The sequence below is a fragment of the Rhinatrema bivittatum genome, chromosome 16 (genome assembly GCF_901001135.1).
Source record: "Rhinatrema bivittatum chromosome 16, aRhiBiv1.1, whole genome shotgun sequence".
Lineage (NCBI taxonomy): Eukaryota > Metazoa > Chordata > Amphibia > Gymnophiona > Rhinatrematidae > Rhinatrema > Rhinatrema bivittatum.
Window position 1 is genome coordinate 28,918,185 of NC_042630.1, and position 20,584 is coordinate 28,938,768.

The window sequence follows — 20,584 nt, forward strand, 5'->3', positions numbered from 1 at the left end:
GAGACTGCGCCGCTGGAGAAGTTACCTCAGCGGGACCATGCTTGCAGCTCAGATATCCTTCTAGCTGAATAGATAGCCTTACTGGGGCACAATCACTTCAAACTACAGGCCCTGAACACTCTCCCGTGCTGATCAGGGGGTGTTAGGCTGCTCCTGCAGCCAGCGCCAAAATATCAGACGAGGGGAGAGAGAGAGAAACTCCCTAGCTGTTGCTCCACGAGCAGACACAATGGCTGCCATCCTCTCCCACCTACCCCCCCAGGCCTTCCTGAATGGGACCCGATGGCCTGGAGCAGGTGCCTAACTAATTCAGATACACCAGACACTAGAGATAGCCAATAAGGTATTAAACACCCCATATTTTGTTTATTGTGATACGTACAAAGTATGTTACTAATTCCACAGAAAAAAAACAGACTAATATGTCTGAATCCATCCTTCAAGAGATGGTTTAACTGGCAACTTCCAAAATCCAGCTCCAGTATGTCTCACTGCAATCAGATGTATCACTAAAGGGATGCCACCTCCCGAGAAGAGCTAATAGCCGGTAATGGAAGTCCTAGTACAATTATTCCTGAATCAAATGGCATTTGTATTTCTTTTGCCTCTCGAATCCATCAGCAAATTTGATCATCTCACGCGTCCCCATTCCTCAATACCGGTCATGGACTGGGAGTTCTGTTCTGAGGGAATTAAAACCTGACCTGACAGGTAGGCTAACGACCGCAGCTAAGTGGCATCCTGGGAAAGCCGCATTGCAGGGTTGGCCCTCGAGAGCCACAAACAGGCCCGGTTTTCAGGATATCCACAATGAATATGCCCGAGACAGAGCTGCCCACGACGGACCAGACAACGAGCAAAGGCGCAGTGGGACATGGAACGCACCATCTTATCATCTCAAAGGCTGCCAGCCCTGGCAATCAACTTGAGAAAACTATCATCAAGAGAGTCACTTCCTCTACTGCCCGAGGAGACCCACGAAGAAAAGGAAACCAAAGTTTGGGTTGCGTTAAATTATTAAAATGTTCGTTCCTAGAAGGTGGCAAAACGAGTCAGAAATCAAGGAGCTGCTTGTTCCCCCCCCCCCAGTCAGAAAACAGGCAGTTGGCTGGTCAGCGAGGGAATAATACATACAGAAACGTTAAGCACAGTCCCCATGCCATGACACGGTATTTGTCATGGACAACGCGTTCCATGGTGCAAACGCCAGTCCTCCGTCAGTCAGCACACGGGCCTACGGTTGCTTTAGGTGAGCCAGAACTCAAGTCGCTGGGTCTTGGTCCCCTGGTTAACCAAAACTCTCCCTTCTTCAAGCTGATGGATTATCGCCACCAAGAGATGTCTCCAGCAACGCCGCCGCCATCAGTCCTCCAGGATCTCCGCAAACATCCTCCTCCGCTTGTCCTCGGCTGCCTGGTGTTCTTCCCAGTCCCTCCTCCGCTTCAGGAAGTGCGTCAGCGCAAAGTTGCGAACGATGTGGTGCCCAAAGGGGTCGCGCTGAAGCTCCTGCTCCTGCTGGGCTGCAGAATATTCAAAACAGAAAAGACATCGAAGTGGTCACAGTGCTGCCACGTCTGTTGTTGTGCCAACTTTTATTAAAGAGGTTTTTCCACCTTAGGTCCTGAAAGGAGAAACTGAAAAGCAATAAATTATTTTATTTAAAAAAAAAAAAAAAATCCAGGTCGATGACAAAGTAAAAAAATGATATCCGGCATTGAAAAAAGCAGCAAGGCGTGAAGACGTACCCAGCTCCTGAGCCATGTTCTGCTTCGTGCCCAGAGTGGCCCCGCTCCAAATCCCGTCCAGGACTCGGCTGCCGGACTTGCTGCAGGCCAGCTGCACGTAGTGACCCTATGGACAGCAAGCGGGAGTTATTTCCAGCCAGGGGATCAGTGGAGACGACAACTTCAGCAACACGAGGTTCGGCTACCTCCCAGCGGTGGGGAAGCACGAGTTTCTTGTCAGCCTAGAAACATTTGCTGCTCAGAACTGGCTCCAAGAATTTAACCCCCCTTGTCCCACACTAAAGGTTCCACATCCTGCCCCCCCCCAGGCTAACCTTGAACTTGCCCAGGATTTTCTTCCTCTGCTTCTCCGAGACGGAGCTGCTGGCTAGCAAGGCATCGAACACGTGGCTTCCTGCCTGGCTGCAGGCCAAGGTCACGAGGTCGGCGTCGGTCATAGCAGCCAGGCTGAGCAGCACCGGCGCAGGATCGGAGAAGTGCAGGAGATGTTGCATTAGTAGTGAACCGTGGTAATTCACATCCTGCAGCCTCCTCTCTTTCAACTCCTCACCCTCAGGAAAGGGGGAGGAAAAAAAAAATAGAGTACGTTACATTGCCAGCCGGGGACTGAACTTCTCCCTCAGTACCGTCCCAGTGACCCTGCCAGCCGGGGACTGAACCTCTCCCTCAGTACCGTCCCAGTGACCCTGCCAGCCGGGGACTGAACCTCTCCCTCAGTGACCTCAGTACCGTCCCAGAGACCCTGCCAGCCGGGGACTGAACCTCTCCCTCAGTGACCTCAGTACCGCCCCAGTGACCCTGCCAGCCGGGGACTGAACCTCTCCCTCAGTGACCTCAGTACCATCCCAGAGACCCTGCCAGCCAGGGACTGAACCTCTCCCTCAGTGACCTCAGTACCGCCCCAGAGACCCTGCCAGCCGGGGACTGAACCTCTCCCTCAGTGACCTCAGTACCGCCCCAGAGACCCTGCCAGCCGGGGACTGAACCTCTCCCTCAGTGACCTCAGTACCGCCCCAGAGACCCTGCCAGCCGGGGACTGAACCTCTCCCTCAGTGACCTCAGTACCATCCCAGAGACCCTGCCAGCCGGGGACTGAACCTCTCCTTCAGTGACCTCAGTACCGTCCCAGAGACCCTGCCAGCCGGGGACTGAACCTCTCCCTCAGTGACCTCAGTACCGCCCCAGAGACCCTGCCAGCCGGGGACTGAACCTCTCCCTCAGTGACCTCAGTACCATCCCAGTGACCCTGCCAGCCGGGGACTGAACCTCTCCCTCAGTGACCTCAGTACCATCCCAGTGACCCTGCCAGCCGGGGACTGAACCTCTCCCTCAGTGACCTCAGTACCGCCCCAGAGACCCTGCCAGCCGGGGACTGAACCTCTCCCTCAGTGACCTCAGTACCGCCCCAGAGACCCTGCCAGCCGGGGACTGAACCTCTCCCTCAGTGACCTCAGTACCGCCCCAGAGACCCTGCCAGCCGGGGACTGAACCTCTCCCTCAGTGACCTCAGTACCATCCCAGAGACCCTGCCAGCCGGGGACTGAACCTCTCCCTCAGTGACCTCAGTACCGCCCCAGAGACCCTGCCAGCCGGGGACTGAACCTCTCCCTCAGTGACCTCAGTACCATCCCAGAGACCCTGCCAGCCGGGGACTGAACCTCTCCCTCAGTGACCTCAGTACCCGCCCCAGAGACCCTGCCAGCCGGGGACTGAACCTCTCCCTCAGTGACCTCAGTACCGCCCCAGAGACCCTGCCAGCCGGGGACTGAACCTCTCCCTCAGTGACCTCAGTACCGTCCCAGAGACCCTGCCAGCCGGGGACTGAACCTCTCCCTCAGTGACCTCAGTACCGTCCCAGAGACCCTGCCAGCCGGGGACTGAACCTCTCCCTCACTGACCTCAGTACCGTCCCAGAGACCCTGCCAGCCGGGGACTGAACCTCTCCCTCAGTGACCTCAGTACCATCCCAGTGACCCTGCCAGCCGGGGACTGAACCTCTCCCTCAGTGACCTCAGTACCGCCCCAGAGACCCTGCCAGCCGGGGACTGAACCTCTCCCTCAGTGACCTCAGTACCGCCCCAGAGACCCTGCCAGCCGGGGACTGAACCTCTCCCTCAGTGACCTCAGTACCATCCCAGAGACCCTGCCAGCCGGGGACTGAACCTCTCCCTCAGTGACCTCAGTACCGCCCCAGAGACCCTGCCAGCCGGGGACTGAACCTCTCCCTCAGTGACCTCAGTACCAGCCCAGAGACCCTGCCAGCCGGGGACTGAACCTCTCCCTCAGTGACCTCAGTACCGCCCGAGAGACCCTGCCAGCCGGGGACTGAACCTCTCCCTCAGTGACCTCAGTACCGTCCCAGAGACGCTGCCAGCCGGGGACTGAACCTCTCCCTCAGTGACCTCAGTACCGCCCCAGAGACCCTGCCAGCCGGGGACTGAACCTCTCCCTCAGTGACCTCAGTACCGCCCCAGAGACCCTGCCAGCCGGGGACTGAACCTCTCCCTCAGTGACCTCAGTACCATCCCAGAGACCCTGCCAGCCGGGGACTGAACCTCTCCCTCAGTGACCTCAGTACCGTCCCAGAGACCCTGCCAGCCGGGGACTGAACCTCTCCCTCAGTGACCTCAGTACCGCCCCAGAGACCCTGCCAGCCGGGGACTGAACCTCTCCCTCAGTGACCTCAGTACCGCCCCAGAGACCCTGCCAGCCGGGGACTGAACCTCTCCCTCAGTGACCTCAGTACCATCCCAGTGACCCTGCCAGCCGGGGACTGAACCTCTCCCTCAGTGACCTCAGTACCGCCCCAGAGACCCTGCCAGCCGGGGTCTGAACCTCTCCCTCAGTGACCTCAGGACCGCCCCAGAGGCCCTGCCAGCCGGGGACTGAACCTCTCCCTCAGTGACCTCAGTACCATCCCAGAGACCCTGCCAGCCGGGGACTGAACCTCTCCCTCAGTGACCTCAGTACCGCCCCAGAGACCCTGCCAGCCGGGGACTGAACCTCTCCCTCAGTGACCTCAGTACCATCCCAGAGACCCTGCCAGCCGGGGACTGAACCTCTCCCTCAGTGACCTCAGTACCGCCCCAGAGACCCTGCCAGCCGGGGACTGAACCTCTCCCTCAGTGACCTCAGTACCGCCCCAGTGACCCTGCCAGCCGGGGACTGAACCTCTCCCTCAGTGACCTCAGTACCGTCCCAGAGACCCTGCCAGCCGGGGACTGAACCTCTCCCTCAGTGACCTCAGTACCGCCCCAGAGACCCTGCCAGCCGGGGACTGAACCTCTCCCTCAGTGACCTCAGTACCGCCCCAGAGACCCTGCCAGCCGGGGACTGAACCTCTCCCTCAGTGACCTCAGTACCATCCCAGAGACCCTGCCAGCCGGGGACTGAACCTCTCCCTCAGTGACCTCAGTACCGTCCCAGAGACCCTGCCAGCCGGGGACTGAACCTCTCCCTCACTGACCTCAGTACCGTCCCAGAGACCCTGCCAGCCGGGGACTGAACCTCTCCTTCACTGACCTCAGTACCGTCCCAGTGACCCTGCCAGCCGGGGACTGAACCTCTCCCTCACTGACCTCAGTACCGTCCCAGAGACCCTGCCAGCCGGGGACTGAACCTCTCCCTCACTGACCTCAGTACCGCCCCAGAGACCCTGCCAGCCGGGGACTGAACCTCTCCCTCAGTGACCTCAGTACCGTCCCAGTGACCCTGCCAGCCGGGGACTGAACCTCTCCCTCAGTGACCTCAGTACCGTCCCCGGCTCCCTTCTACCTGGGGATGTTTCCGAGCAGAAAGCTGATTCAAGGCTCTAAGTGAGGAGCTTGCTGCTCTGTTCTTCCTGTGCATTGTTCTTTCTTTCTGGCCTTATTCATGCCCAGCTTTAAAATCTTAACCCTTGGTTCTCTTGCTCCCACCCTTGTTGGTTTTAACCATTTTCCATAATAAAAAAACCTCCCTCTTATTGGTCCTGTATGTTTGTCTAGGGAGCAGGGCAGTCCTTACGTGCATTTGTATAGAGCAGGGTACAGACATAAGCAGTAAGAGTAGTGAGCTAAACAGCGTGACGCCATTTGCCGGATAGTCACGTGGGTGCCCTTCCTCCACAATTACCTGCTCCTCCGTGGCACCCTCAGCTTCTTCCTTTCCATAATATACTTCATACGTAAGCAGAGAGAGGAAGAGCGGCGAGCAGGTGATCCGGCGGGACGCAGGCTCTGCGCAATGGAACACCTGCAGAATGCCGAAAATGTCAAAAGTGGCATCATTCACTAATCCCGGGAGGGCCAAGAGATTTCCAATGCACGCTGTCCTTCCTGCCCCTCACGCACACCTCCTCTAGCACTGGAGCAGCCTAGGGGTTAGAGCGGTGGGCTGGGAACCCGGGAAGCCAGGGGGTCAAACCCCTTCACTCTCTAGTACATCAGGTACAAACTTTGTGATCTTCCATCACGGCAGGGGGAATACCTGAACGTAACTTGCCTTGAGCTCAGATTTGCAAAGACTGAACTCGCACCTCTGCTCCACGTACACCTCTGTCCCATCAACGCACACAGACACTTCCAGGGAGCGGACAGCGAGGGCCTCCGTGAGGCGTAGGGTACGAGTCCCTGCCCCCTCACTAAAGGCTTGCACTCAGATCAGAGAGAAGCATTTAGCAGCAAAGCAACAAACTCCCACTAAACAGCCAGCTCCTACAGAGCAGACACCGGATGCACGAAAGCAAGCGCACGCACACACGCACCTCCAACAGCCGTGAGAGTCCCTCCTCCTGCCTGCACCGATGTCTCCTGCAGGCTGCTATGAGCTCAGTCATCACCCCCATGTGACCCTTCGCCAGCACGTCTTCCACTCCTGGACTGAGCTCGTCGAAGACCACTGCAAACTGAAAGCAGAAGGCAGAGATGAGCCTGGGAGCTTGCTTGGGCCATGAAAGATCCACGAGCAAGCTGATTTAAAGTCACAGAATCTCTTCTTCCTGCAGTGGGGTTTCCCCAGCCTTACAGAAGTATTTCTGTCCTCATCTTGCAGCTGCTGCGTGAGCGAAATCATGCAACCTGGGACTTTGCCCAGCGCCTGACACGGCATTCTTAAGTGATAGCAATTCCTCCCTCCCTCCCCCCCTTAAAATGGGCAAGCGAGCAGAACCTTGCGCTTTCAAACTGTTTCCTAAAAGCAGGAGAGAACCCGCTAAACGGCAGAGACATTCTCTCTGTTTGGAGCCGGCCTGTCTCTCGCAGCTCACAGTTGCTCGCTGGCTGGACTAAGGCAAAGGAAAACACCTTGACAGCACAGGGAGTTACTGCACAGAGAACATGGAAGAGAGTGTGCAGGATGTGTTCCGCCGAAAGATAATCCCTCCTCCTGTGTGTTTGTTACTGATGGCATAAAACCCCTCCAAGCCGGGCCCAGTCAAAAGATTTAAAGCACCGAGGTGGGAGAGCTCTCACCAGCTTCTTGGAGGGAAGGGCTGCTAGCAGTCTCTGGACGGTGAAGTTGGCGATCGGGTGGGCGGCGAGCATGAGCAGCTGGCCCCGAAAGTGCGAACGGAAGAGCTGCCCCAGTCGCTTCCTGTCCATCACCAGCAGGATTTCTTCCAAGAGACGGCTGCAGGTCTGATCCTTCAGAAATACCAAAAGAGAACTGGGGGGGGGCGAGGAAGGGAGGAAACAGGTGGGGGAGAGAGAGAGAGAAACAGTTATTACAGGAGAGCCGACCAGGGCCGTAAGCCCTGATCCTCGTGGGCATCTCACCCAGGCACGGTAGCTGGCGCCGCCGAACGTTAAGGGACCTGGCTGGGCTTTGAAATCAGAGTTCAGGATCAGCACCGTCAACAGATAAGAACATAACATAAGAACATAAGAAATGCCATACTGGGGCAGACCAAGGGTCCATCAAGCCCAGCATCCTGTTTCCAACATCTGGACTGTGCTTCTAGGATGGTATTATTTTTTTTTTTAACAATGTCCACGCCTTTTGCACACTTTTTACCTTTGTCGCTGCACCTTTCAGGTTTTGTTTTGGGGTTTTGTTTTTTGTTTTTTTGTTTTTTAAGTATTTTACTCATTTTATCAAAGTTTCCCTTTTGAAAATTTAGCGCTGGAGCCGTGGATGTACTTACTGTTCCTTCTTCCAGTCATTAATTCAAATTTATTCATTTAATGATCACTATTGCCATGCGGCCCCCACCACCGTTACCTCTCTCACCAAATCCTGCGTTCCACTGAGAATTAGATCTAAAATTGCTCCCTCTCTTGTTGGTTCCTGAACCAATTGCTCCATAAAATGGAGAAATTACTGACCTGATAATTTCATTTTTCTTAGTGTAGACAGATGGACTCAGGACCAATGGGTTATGCTCCCCTGCCAGCAAATGGAGACGAAGTCAGGTTTCAAAGCTGAGATCACCCTTGATACAGCCCTGCAGTGACCTCAGCCCTTCAGTATTCTCTTCAAAAGCCACTGTGGACAGACTATCGAAAATAAACTTGTCTAAAAATGGGTAACCATAACTGTACTCAACCAAACACTGAACCCCAGTAAGATTATAGATGCCCCAATCTAGGGATTGGATGAAGACTTACCCATAATCTCTTGCAATCGATATTCACTCTGCGGGCAAATCCTTGGCACCATTTTTGGGCAGCCTAGAGCAGGATGCTGAGTCCATCTGTCTACACTAAGGAAAACAAAATTATCAGGTAAGTAATTTCTCCATTTCCTGGCCTGAATGTCCACACGATAGAACCTGGAAAAGGTGTACAAGGAGGACTATGTTGTTGCTTGGCAGATGTCGACGAGAGACAGCAGTCTAGTTCCACCCATGAGACTGTCTGAGCCTCATCTGAGAAGGTAATGGCTTTCCTGCCTCCACATAGGCTCCTGTGACCACCTCAATAATCCAGTGAGCTATGGTAGCCCGTGAAGCTCGTTGGCCCTGCTTCCTTCCACCATGAAGGACAAACAGGCAGTTCTGTCTTTCAGACCCGTTCTGAAACTTCCAAATACCACACCAAAAGTCTACTGACATTCAAATGACGGAGAAGGCGGTATTCCTCCACGTCCCTGTGCTTATCTAGGGAAGGCAATGAAATGGACCGATTCAAATGAAACTCCAAAACTACCTTGGGCAAAAAGGATGGAACGGTACAAAGCCATAACGCTCCTGGACTCATCTGGCGGAATAGTTCCTGACATGACAATGCCTGCAGTTCAGAGATGCGACAGGCCGAGGATACAGCCATCAGGAACACCATTTTCAAGGTTAATAAACGCAAGGAAAGATTGCGCAGCGGCCGGACAGCGGGCCCTGCCAAAAACTCCAATACTAGATTAAGACTCCACAAGGGAACCGGCCACCGTAAGGGTGACAGAGGGTGCTTCACCCCTTTCAGAAAACGGGCCACATCCAGATGAGTCGACAGGCGGGTTCCGTTCACCTCACCCCTGAAACAGGAAAGAGCTGCTATCTGCACCTTCAAGGAGTTAAGGGCCAAACCTTCATTCAGGCTTCCTGCAAAAATTCCAGAATTAGTGGGATTTTGACCGCCCGAGGGGGGGACGGGGGACGACACACCACGTTCCTTGCACCAGGCCTCAAATACTCTCCAAACCCACACATACACTAGGGACATAGAGAACTTACGAGCGAGGAATAAGGTGGCAATTACTGCCACACAATATCCTCGCTTCATCAGGAAAGCCCTCTCAAGGGCCAAACCTTAAAAATCAAGTCGGATCCTCGTGAAGGACCGGTCCATGCTGTAGCAAGTCCCTGTGTGGTGGGAAGCATAGAGGGGCCCTCCACCAGGAATCTCCACATGTCCGCATACCATGGATGCCTGGGCCAATCTGGAGCTACTAGTAGGGCTAATCCTCTGTGGTGTTCGATTCTGCGAATGATCCTGCCCAGCAGAGGCCATGAAGGGAAGGCGTATAGCAACTCCTGGGATTGGGAACGTCGTCTCTGAAGGGTGGGGTTTTTTTTTTGTTTGTTTTTTTTAAACTTACCTGGGCTCAGCCCTTACCGGCTGAGTACAGAGATGGTCTCCGGCTGTGGGGGGAGAGGGCTTTGGCCGTCACTGCCGCGCTCGGCTTCCTGCACCCGCTGCCTTTCAGCTGCTCAACAGCAAAGCCCATGCCAGGAACCGGCTACCAGACCAAGGCTCACCTCTGAGGGATCTCGGAAATCACCTCAGGAATTCTCAACTCGGGGAGGGACCATTAGGTTTCACCGCAGGAGAGCAGGGCTCAATCTTTCCAATTTAAAAGTAGAATTTCTTTTTCCAAAAGGTACAGCGATCCCCATAGGGAAAGCGCGTCTACATCTGCTGGAGACGGAGAAATACTGAAGGGCTGAGGTCACTGCAGGGCTGTATCTAGGGCAACGTCAGCTTTGAAACCTGACTCCGTCTCGTAACTGCTGGCAGGGGAGCACAACCCATTGGTCCTGAGTCCATTTGGCTACAAACAAGGAAAATAAAATGATGCTGGTGCAATTGCTTACCTGCAGTCTGTGGAGGAGTTGCGGGAGGACAAGTAACCCAGGACAGCATCACAGAGCTCAGCACAGACCAGCGGCAGCTTCCTATGCAGCACCTGCACTGCCACCTGCAGCACCAGGCTGGCAATTTTATTGGTTACAAATACTGCAGGAAACAAAAAGGCGGGTCAGACTGACTTAGTGCTCAGTTCCTCTAGTGCAGAAGCACTGGCTGAGAGCACTCATACTGCCTGCAGTGCCAGCCTCTCCCAGCAAAAGGCACGCTAGGGAATGGTAGGGGAGCAGCTGAGGAGGGGAGATTGCAGCTCTTGCAGGTCCAGCCTCTCCCATCAGGAGGTGCTGCAGGGAACGATGCAGAAGCACTGGCTGTGGGGGGGAGCTCCCAGCTCCTGCATTCCCACCCTCTCCCAGCAGGAGGCACTGGTGCAGGAGCACTGAGTGTGTGTGTGTGGGGGGGGGTTCACAGCTCCTGCATTCCCAGCCTCTCCCAGCAGGAGGCACTAGTGCAGGAGCACTGAGTGTGTGTGTGGGGGGGGGGGGGGGGGGGGGGGAGGTTCACAGCTCCTGCATTCCCACCCTCTCCCAGCAGGAGGCACTGGTGCAGGAGCACTGAGTGTGTGTGTGTGGGGGGGGGTTCACAGCTCCTGCATTCCCAGCCTCTCCCAGCAGGAGGCACTAGTGCAGGAGCACTGAGTGTGTGTGTGGGGGGGGGGGGGGGGGGGGAGGTTCACAGCTCCTGCATTCCCACCCTCTCCCAGCAGGAGGCACTGGTGCAGGAGCACTGAGTGTGTGTGTGTGGGGGGGGGGGGGGGGGGAGGTTCACAGCTCCTGCATTCCCACCCTCTCCCAGCAGGAGGCACTGTAGGGAATGGTGCAGGAGCACTGGGTGGGGGGAGGCTCACAGCTCCTGAGCTCCCAAGTCCCTTCCAGCAGGAGGCACAATGGGGAACGATGCAGAAGCACTGGCTGTGGAGGGAAGTGGGAGAGATCATATTTCCTGCAGTCCCAGCCGTTCCCAGCAGGAGGCACTATACAGAATGGTGCAGGAGTATTAGCTATGGAAGCAGGGGAGGCAACCGGAGCGTTCACAGCTCCCACAGTCCCAAGCTTTAACAATTTCCAGTCACCACTGCTACAGATGCTTCCGAGACTGACGTTGCCTCCCACCTGCAATGTTCTCTTGGAAACAGCTGGTTATCTCCTGTAACTGTTCCAGGAAGCTTTCTGGCACCTCAAACGCAGTCTGTGCTTTGCTCTCCGGGGTATCCTTCCTACCTGAGAGAGAGACAGACAGACAGACTTGCAGTAGGGTGAGCAGCAGAAGAAACTCTCAGTCATCGGAGGTTCAGGGTTTCATAATTCTGACAATAGTGGCTGACGAGAGAAAGACTCCCGACGGCTCCCTGATGAGGGCTGCATGTACAGAGAGAGTGTATGGAATTGAACCTTCTCCCAACTGCCTGACAGCTCTCTCCCTGGCCGTGGGAGGCTCCCCTCTCAGAATGAGGGCTCCCCACCTCCGCCTCAATCTCCTTCCCCGGCCATGCTCTCTCCTCCCCAACCTACTCACCTTCTCCTATTGCATATTGCCAGCTCCGCCCTAGTGAGCCGTTCACCTTCCAGCACCGTGCGGCTCTCGGCGATCTGAGTCACGCGGGGGCCTGCCCTCCCGCTCAGATCTCACCGACTCACAAGAGCAGGGTCAGCGTTCAGGCGCTACGCAGCCGAGACTCACCGAGGGCCGGGTGGTGCCGGAAGGAAACAGCTGTGCCAGGGGCGGCAGAATTCACGGGAGACGATTAGGCCACCCAGGTTCAGAAACGCTGGGTCTGTGCTGCGCGTCTGTAGCCAGTTCTCCCAACCCCAAATCTGGTGATCTGCTCACGTCCCCAGCCCAGCACTTTTCCCTAGTGCCTGACCGTCTCGTCTTGTTTTAAAGTAATTCGATATTGCAGGTTTCACAGGCCTTCCTCTATCCACCTAGCCGGCGTCCTTTCTCCTTAACGTACACATTGCCTGCAAACCCCTGCAACGTCCACAGATAAACCGACACAGGACAACTAAATCCTTCTCTCACTTTTCTCTTGTCTAAAGACATAGTAGCTCCGGCTTACGAGGCACCCTTAAGCCTCAGGAGAAGTCAGAAATGAAATTACAGGTGAGCAGGTCTGCTGGGGGGGGGGGAGAGGGATCAGCATAGGTCTCCCTTACCCTCACCTGCACAACCCTGCGCTCCTTTCCTCGTGTTCGCGTGCTTCAGAACAGTCCCCGCCAGAACCTGCAACAGCGTCCGCACCACAAAGCTGCCGTGGGTGTTCCTGCTGTACTCCAGGAACCTTTCCTTCACGCCTGCACACAGGCGCACGACGGCACCCTCGGGTGTCCCGGCAGCCTCTCCCTCTGCTGCCTCCACCTCGTCCTCCTCGGCACCGGCGGCTCCCTCCCGGAATCTGGGGTACTGCAAGAGAGCCGTCTGCATGACGTGAGCCCCGCTTCGGTGACAGGCCAGGAGGGAGAGGTGACTCCCCAGGATGGAGAGGAGGTGCAGAGCCTGCGGAGGGGAGGCAAGCTCCAGCAGCCTCTGCAGCACCACACTCCCCAGGGTGTCTGTGGCGAGGGCAGGCTCGATGCCCTTCACTTCTTCAAACACATTCCTCAGAAAGAGCCCTGCAAATGTGGCGTGAAAAGCGAGAATCAGAGAACGGAAATAGCATCATCGGGAAAAAGCAACTCAGTAGGTCAGGTGTGTGTGTGCGGTCCTAACCAATGTCCTGAGTGACTGTTTCAAGCACAGGCAGCCCCTATGCTCTGTCATGTTCTTCTGTGAAGAAAGCTCAGAAAAGACTACCCCAAGATTAACAAAGATGAGAACAGATAATGACATCTCTATCCAGTCTCATTTCCTGCTGCAGTACCACAACTTACGAGGCACCCTTAAGCCTCAGGAGAAGTCAGAAATGAAATTACAGGTGAGCAGGTCTGCTGGGGGGGGGGAGAGGGATCAGCATAGGTCTCCCTTACCCTCACCTGCACAACCCTGCGCTCCTTTCCTTTATGTAAACCGGCATGATGTGTTTCACGAATGTCGGTAAATAAAAGTTAATAAATAAATAAATAAATAAAACTTTTGTTTCACCTCTGTCTTTACCCCTCACTCCCCCACAGCTAAGGATCCTCTGTGCTTATCCCAGGCTTTACCCCTCACTCCCCCACAGCTAAGGATCCTCTGTGCTTATCCCAGGCTTTACCCTTCACTCCCCCCATAGCTAAGGATCCTCTGTGCTTATCTCAGGCTTTACCCCTCACTCCCCCACAGCTAAGGATCCTCTGCTTATCCCAGGCTTTACCCTTCACTCCCCCCATAGCTAAGGATCCTCTGTGCTTATCTCAGGCTTTACCCCTCACTCCCTCACAGCTAAGGATCCTCTGTGCTTATCCCAGGCTTTACCCCTCACTCCCCCACAGCTAAGGATCCTCTGTGCTTATCCCAGGCTTTACCCCTCACTCCCCTCATAGCTAAGGATCCTCTGTGCTTATCTCAGGCTTTACCCCTCACTCCCCCACAGCTAAGGATCCTCTGTGCTTATCCCAGGCTTTACCCCTCACTCCCCCCACAGCTAAGGATCCTCTGTGCTTATCCCAGACTTTACCCCCTCACACCCTCTCACAGCTAAGGATCCTCTGTGCTTATCCCAGACTTTACCCCTCACACAGCTAAGGATCCTCTGTGCTTATCCCAGACTTTACCCCCTCACACCCTCTCACAGCTAAGGATCCTCTGTGCTTATCCCAGACTTTACCCCTCACACCCTCTCACAGCTAAGGATCCTCTGTGCTTATCCCAGGCTTTACCCCTCACTCCCTCACAGCTGAGGATCCTCTGTGCTTATCCTGCTATGCTTTTTCCCCCCACATCCTCTACTCTGGGAGGCTGTTCCCACCACGCTCTCTGTGATGAAATGCTTCTTTCTATTATTTCTGAGGTTACCTGCCTCCAGCTTCTTATCATAAGCTCTTGTCCTACAAAACAGTTGCAAGAAACTAGTGAAAGTGAAAGAAAAACATATTTAGAAAGTGGATGCTCAGCTTCCCTTACAGAAATAACTCCTAGAAAGTTTGTACAACTAGAACTCTGCTCACTTTTCTCCTCCTCAGAGTCGAAATCTTGCTGTAGGGTTTCGTGCACTCGTCGGAAATACCCCACCGTTTTGGGGTCCAGCTTAGGCTGTTGCAGGTCCTTGGGGCCACGAGCGTCTTGCTGCTTCAATCCCTTAGGGAGCTTCTCAGCTTTTCGTGATCCCTCCGAGGGAGGCTCTCCAGCCTCTGAGGGCGAAGGCTTTGCTCTACCTTGGGAAGAGGCGTCACTTCCCTTCTTGCTGTAACTTTTCGTCTTTTTTACTTTATCAGGTTTACCCATAGCTGAATTCTGTCTCTTTTTCCTCTTCCTCTTCTTATCCTCCTTGGGTTTCTCCTTTATTCCCATGATTTTAGGCTTTTGGCTTAATCTTTACCTGCCATGGAAAATAGAAGACAAGAGGACAGTGTAACAGGGCCACAGAAACAAAATATGAGAGCAGGCAAGGACAATAAGGCCCATTTGGTTTGCCTAAATCACTTCATGGTGCAATGCCACAGACCCCTTCCTAATCTTCGGCTTTCTCCTCACAATTAAGGCTCTTTTGCGTTTAATCCTGGGTATCTTGAAAGGAAAATTGGTTCTTACCTGCTAATTTTCGTTCCTGTAGTACCACAGATCAGTCCAGACTCCTGGGTTTTGCCTCCCTGCCAGCAGATGGAGACAGAGAAAGTTTCACTGACCCTGTATATAACCCAGTGTTTCACTGACCCTGTATATAACACTGGGTTATATACAGGGTCAGTGAAACTTTCTCTGTTATATACAGTCCCCTCAGTATTGACCTGTACCCAAGCCAAGATGACAGCAACCACAAATTTCTAAGTAAACTTCTAAGCAAACTTACTCCCTTCCAACGAGCTGGAAGAAAGTGAAGTTGCCCAAAGAGACAACCAAAAACTCTTTTCCCAAATTTAACATAAGCGATCAGCACTGAAAACCTCCAACTCCACACTATATTCAAAGCAACAGTACGAGTGGCGGACTCTCCCCCCTCCCAATAAATGGGCAGGTCTCTGGACTGATCTGTGGTATTACAGGAATGAAAATTAGCAGGTAAGAACCAATTTTCCTTTCCCTGTACGTACCCAGATCAGCCCAGACTCCTGGGATGTACCCAAGCTTCCCTTAACGTGGGAGGGACCTGGAGAGCTCCACTCGTAGAACCCTCTCACTAAAGCACACGGAAGCCAGAGCCCCGACATCCAAGCGATAATACCTAGCAAATTTCACGCAGAGACACCTAGTGTGGCTCAGTCCAGGAAGTCATCTGAGAACGTGTCACGTGTGCCCCTAAACCCCCCAGCAGCAGGTGTCCTTTAGAAATGTAAGGCGACTCGATCGCTTCCTTCAGCCACCGCACAATTGTAGCCTTAGACGACTTATTTCCCTTCTCTGGACCACTCCACAGTACAAAGAGGAGATGCAATCTATGGAACTCATAAGTGATGCAAGCCTCAGTAAAGCACGCCTCCAATTTAAGAGCCTAAGCTCCTCCGCATGAGGGGTGGAGGGATCCAAATCCACAAAAGCTGAAAGCTCTACTGTCTAACTAAGATGGAACACGAAGACTACATCAGGCAGAAAAGAAGGCACCATACATAAAAATACCCGCAAATCAGACATCGGTAGGAAGGGATCTAGAAACGACAGCACCTGGAGCTCCGAAATTCTCCTGGCTGAACAAATTGCCACCAAGAAAACCACACAATCCTCTAAGGACTAGATTCAGATTCCAAGATGGACAAATGTCCTGCACCCGAGGACACAAGTTCTTAGCTCCCTGAAGGAACCATAGAACATCCGGATGCGCGGACAGAGGATACCCTTGTCCTTACCCCGGAGACAACCCAATGTCTTACCTGGACACTCAGAGTTAAAGGCCAGTCCCTTGACCAGAACCTTTCTATTGAAAAGCCAAAATATGTGACACCATAGTCTGAACAGACTGAGGCTGCACTCTTAACAGCAGACCAGGACTCGAAGATCCTCCAAATCCGCACATACATCAAGGATGTCGAAGGTGGAAATAACCACTTTGGAATATCTCCTCCATCTCCATTGTCTCCTCTCAGAAGCGAAGCCGTGAGAAAGAAGTGAGCCGCCTGACCCAAAAATATTGGGCCCTGGTGGAAAACAGTCAACCAAAGTCCGAACCTCAGGGACCCGACTAAGACCATGTTGATCAGATCTGGGAAGCATGGTCGACGCAGCCACTTTTGGGGCTACCAGGATCACGTTGCCTGGATGTTTCTCTATCCGCCATAATCCCTTGTTCACCAGAGGCCATGGGAGGGAAGACAAAGATGAATCCCTCAAATCCACAGCAGCACCAGAGCTCAGATTCCTTTTACAGTGTTCTTTTCAGTGGCTGTAAAACCACAATGCCTTGGTATTCTCTTTGGTTGGGATACCACCATCTTCCGTGAATGAGACACATTGCTGCCTCCGACAGCTCCCATTCCCCGGGGTCTAACTTTCTCTGACTGATAAAGTCCGCCTGAATGTTGTTCACTCTGGCGATGAGAGACACTGTCAGCCACTCCAAGTGCTGTTCTGCCCAGAGGATCAAAGCCCAGATCTCTCGAGCCACTGCCTGATTCTTGGTTCTGCCTTAACGGATGATGTAGTCACATCGTCACGTTGTCTGATAGGATCCGTACTGGAAGACCACATAACCTTGGCAGACAGGCAAGTGATTCGAAATGCACCGCTCTCGTCTCTAACCGATTGTTAAGCCATGAGGCCTCCGGCTTCGACCACTGGCCCTGCACCGACTGATTCTGCCACACCGCCCTCCATCCAGAGAGGCTTGCATTGATGGTGACTATTACCCAAATCTTTCGCGCACAAGTACCTGCGCAAATACGCGCTCGTTTAGGTTGCAGTCTTTCGCGCACAAATACCTGCGCAAATATGCTCTCAAGTCTAGGTCACAGATGTACACACTTAAATCTAGGCCATAGCCTTACACGCACAGGGCCCAGCACAAGCAATCTCCAAGCGGTGAGAATGCGCACACACGCCTATGCACGCGGGAAAAGAACCGCTGCAGTGGCCTACCACATAGCTAGGTAAAGCCTGCCTGCACCTTCAACGCATTTAGGCCTGGATCTGTTTAACATCCAGCACCAAAAATCATCGGCCTGAAGAGTTTCTCAACAGCTCAGGCCTCTTGACTGGCTGAGAATCCATGGAGACCGGGACCAAGAGCCAGCATCCCGCTAAACATGCTTTGCGCATAAGCAAATTAAAACCGGCAGAAGACCTCTACCAGAACCAGAGACTGTTCCTCAGTGCAAGTGCCTCTCTGCACCTCTGCTGGACAGGGAACTTCTGCCAATAGTTGAGGAGGGGATTCCCCTGCCTCTCCCGCCGACGCTGCTAGGGAATCGAAAATGGCCACCGTTTCCACGCTTAGTGCTAGACCTCCTCATCTGTGAGGTTTATTCTGCCAGTGTAGTCATGCTTGATGCAGACACCCCCCCCCTCCCCCCGAATGCTTCTGCTCCATACACACACTGTTCCTCCCCGCACCCTTGGCACCACCAGCACCTCAAGCAAGGGAACAGTCCCTCAGCGCCACAGAGCCAACACTCGGTCTCCTCTGCAGGCAGAGAAGCTGCTGAAAAACCCCATCGCTGAGCTTCCCGAGCTGCTAAGGTAGCTTCCCCTCCTGGAACATCACTGCTGCACAGATTCCTCTATCTAGTTCCTTGTTCTCTTTTTTTTTTTTTTTTAACTCTCTGAAAACCAATAAAGATCCATAGAAACCAATACTTTCCTTTGGTGCAGAAGTTCAAGTTCCAGGAGCGCAGGCCACATGGCAGATTAGAAAAGAGCCAGACTTACAATACCTACTCCCTAGAATGGAACACAGTGCTGCTAGCAGAAAAAATAAAAAATCTACCAAATTAAAAAAGGGACTGACTAAAAGAAAGCAGCTTCCCATAGCCTGTAGCTGTCTCAGCAGCCTCGTAAAGGGGAGGGATCTGGACCTCCAGATTTATATCCCACAGAAGAATGGAGCAAACATACAAAAGGGTCACCAACCCCCAGCTCATGCACCTCAACCAGACAGGGAAGGACCCACTAGGACCCTGGGAGAAAGGCTCATAAATCCAAAACGGTCTCCAGACTGCAGGTTTTGCACCATCTACCATCTGCTGGAGACAGAGAAATACTGAGGGACTGCAGGTGGCACACTGGGTTATATAGTGTCAGTGAAACCTTGTCTATCTCCATCTGCTGGCAGGGAGGCAAAACCCAGGAGTATGGATTTATTTGGGTATGTATAGGGAATTCTGCTTAGCTAAAGTAGTGTGCTTACCATGTTAGTCCATTGGGATTGTAACGAGACTATTTTACTGGACTGATGCAGTCTTTAGTCAAATAGTATCCCCAACATGAAAGTAGCAAGGTAAATATATTTACAAAAGATTTCATCGGTACAGGCAAAGGATGTGAGCCAGAAATATTGCACTGTAAACCTATGTCAAAAAATATAAACAAGCACTGAACACGTGCATGTAGACCTAGAATTTCGGACAGTACCATTTTTCAGAATGTTGCATGTGAGATTACATTGCCAAACGTGCACATGGGGATTTGGCAATATCTTCAGGAGAATATAATTAAAGGTGTATGAAATCCAGGATGGTATCAATGTATTCTTTTGGAAGTGTGCTTTCCATACACATCTCCTGTTCTAGTCTTCTTCTATTTGCAGAAACAAAGACAGCAGAATCTTCCTCAGCCAGGTCAAGTGGGCACCATCAAACCCTTTTTATATTTTGTCCCTACCTACCTGAATTCCACTGGCCTGCAGTGGCCAGGTAACACAAGCCTGGATTCTCTGAACCGCAGAACGGTCACTTAGATTAGTAAACTAAGCAAATGCCAGGGAAACCATGCACGGAACATATTTCTAGGAACACCAAGCTGCTCGGCTCCCGCTGGTCAATCTGAAGACCAAAAGACTGGAGAGATGACAAGATTAAAGCGCCCCACAAGTGAAGGTGCCTAAGAGGTACTTATTTCAAACCAGCATATATCCAAACTACTCCAGAATAATGCACACATAACAGTATGGATCCTCAGCCTCGCCCCCCGGTCATCAAAGTCACACCTCTCCGGACCTGTATGAATCTCTGCATTAAATTACTAATAACGTTCAAGGTCTGGTCAGTAGCCCAGTCATGGCCCACAAGTCTAGCCCATGCAGGAAAATTTAAACCTGCCTCCTTTCATATAGTAGAAAGTTGTTTGTTTTGGTTTTTTTTTTTAAGGGGGGAGGCTCAAATTTACCTTTTAAAGGGAATGAGGACGCCCCGATTCTTCCCTACCGTGTTCCTGATGTCAGGAAACGCAAAGCACCTCTCGTGGTGCCAAGGCCGGGCGCTGAGTGATGACGTCGCCACTTGCCTCCCACAATGCACCAGGGATCGCTCTAGCCCTAGTAGTCAGCGATTGTCCCTCACTATTGCAGCATACTCTCGCACGCTGCCTAAAATCAATGTAAAGCGGTAGGTTCCGGTTTCGTAGTTGCCACATTGTCTTGATCTTAGAGTACCCAGCTCCCTCCAGGGCAAGTAAACAGGCTGATCCAGTCCTGGTTTTGCCTCCGTTGCATGTAATGTGGGTAAAACCAGGAGTAGATCATCCTGTCACTGGACCTGGGAGTGAAATGGCAGACCCAATGGATCTGCCCCCTCCCCCTGCTGCCACCACTTTTGACTTAGGAGGAAGCATAAGTCCTAGCTCCCCATCCACCCCCACCATAACCCTCCATCAAACCATCACCATTCTTTCAACCCCTGTACAGAATGGTGCTCCATCTTGTAACACAGTAATAACAGCAGAACAGGACCAAAAGGTCCATCGTCTGCCCAGCAAGCTTCTTATGGTAATATCAAATGCACCATATAGGTCACACCTAGGGCCCGTGCAAGGGTAATAGGTACCGTAGGCGAGCCTTCTGTCTGCGTCCCCCGCATCATTCCACCTCAACTCCTAGCGTATTAGCGCCTGCTGAGTGTGTGTTTCTCTGGGCTACGAACGAGTGGGATAGCTCCATTTGTAGCCCCATATCAGCACCCCCCCTAAGGGTTTGCACCCGAAGCGACCACCTAGTTTACTTAATAGGATGTGCCAGCCCTGGTCCCACCCAGTTTCTGTTCGTACCCCAGATCAGTCCAGACA

At 53.1% G+C, this 20,584-nt stretch overlaps 1 protein-coding gene across 5 annotated transcripts; it reads right to left on the reverse strand.

Annotated features, from left to right (window-relative positions):
• Positions 1-339: 339 nt before the first annotated feature.
• On the reverse strand, positions 340-19,905 carry NOP9 (NOP9 nucleolar protein). 5 transcript variants are annotated; one of them, XM_029580815.1, is made up of 12 exons: positions 19,691-19,905; positions 14,389-14,759; positions 12,460-12,915; positions 11,416-11,523; positions 10,252-10,393; positions 7,196-7,388; positions 6,490-6,630; positions 5,859-5,978; positions 2,060-2,296; positions 1,746-1,851; positions 1,614-1,634; positions 1,382-1,520 (listed from the first exon to the last, which is right to left on the reverse strand). In XM_029580815.1, the coding sequence occupies exons 2-11, from the start codon at positions 14,729-14,731 to the stop codon at positions 1,615-1,617; spliced, it is 1,866 nt and encodes a 621-aa protein (XP_029436675.1). In that variant the 5' UTR covers positions 14,732-14,759; positions 19,691-19,905; the 3' UTR covers positions 1,382-1,520; position 1,614. The 5 variants fall into 5 exon arrangements, with proteins under 5 accessions (XP_029436672.1, XP_029436671.1, XP_029436674.1 ...); XM_029580812.1 differs by lacking the exon at positions 1,614-1,634 and having other exon boundaries at positions 340-1,520; positions 19,729-19,900; XM_029580811.1 differs by lacking the exon at positions 1,614-1,634 and having other exon boundaries at positions 340-1,520; positions 19,691-19,899.
• Positions 19,906-20,584: the final 679 nt, after the last annotated feature.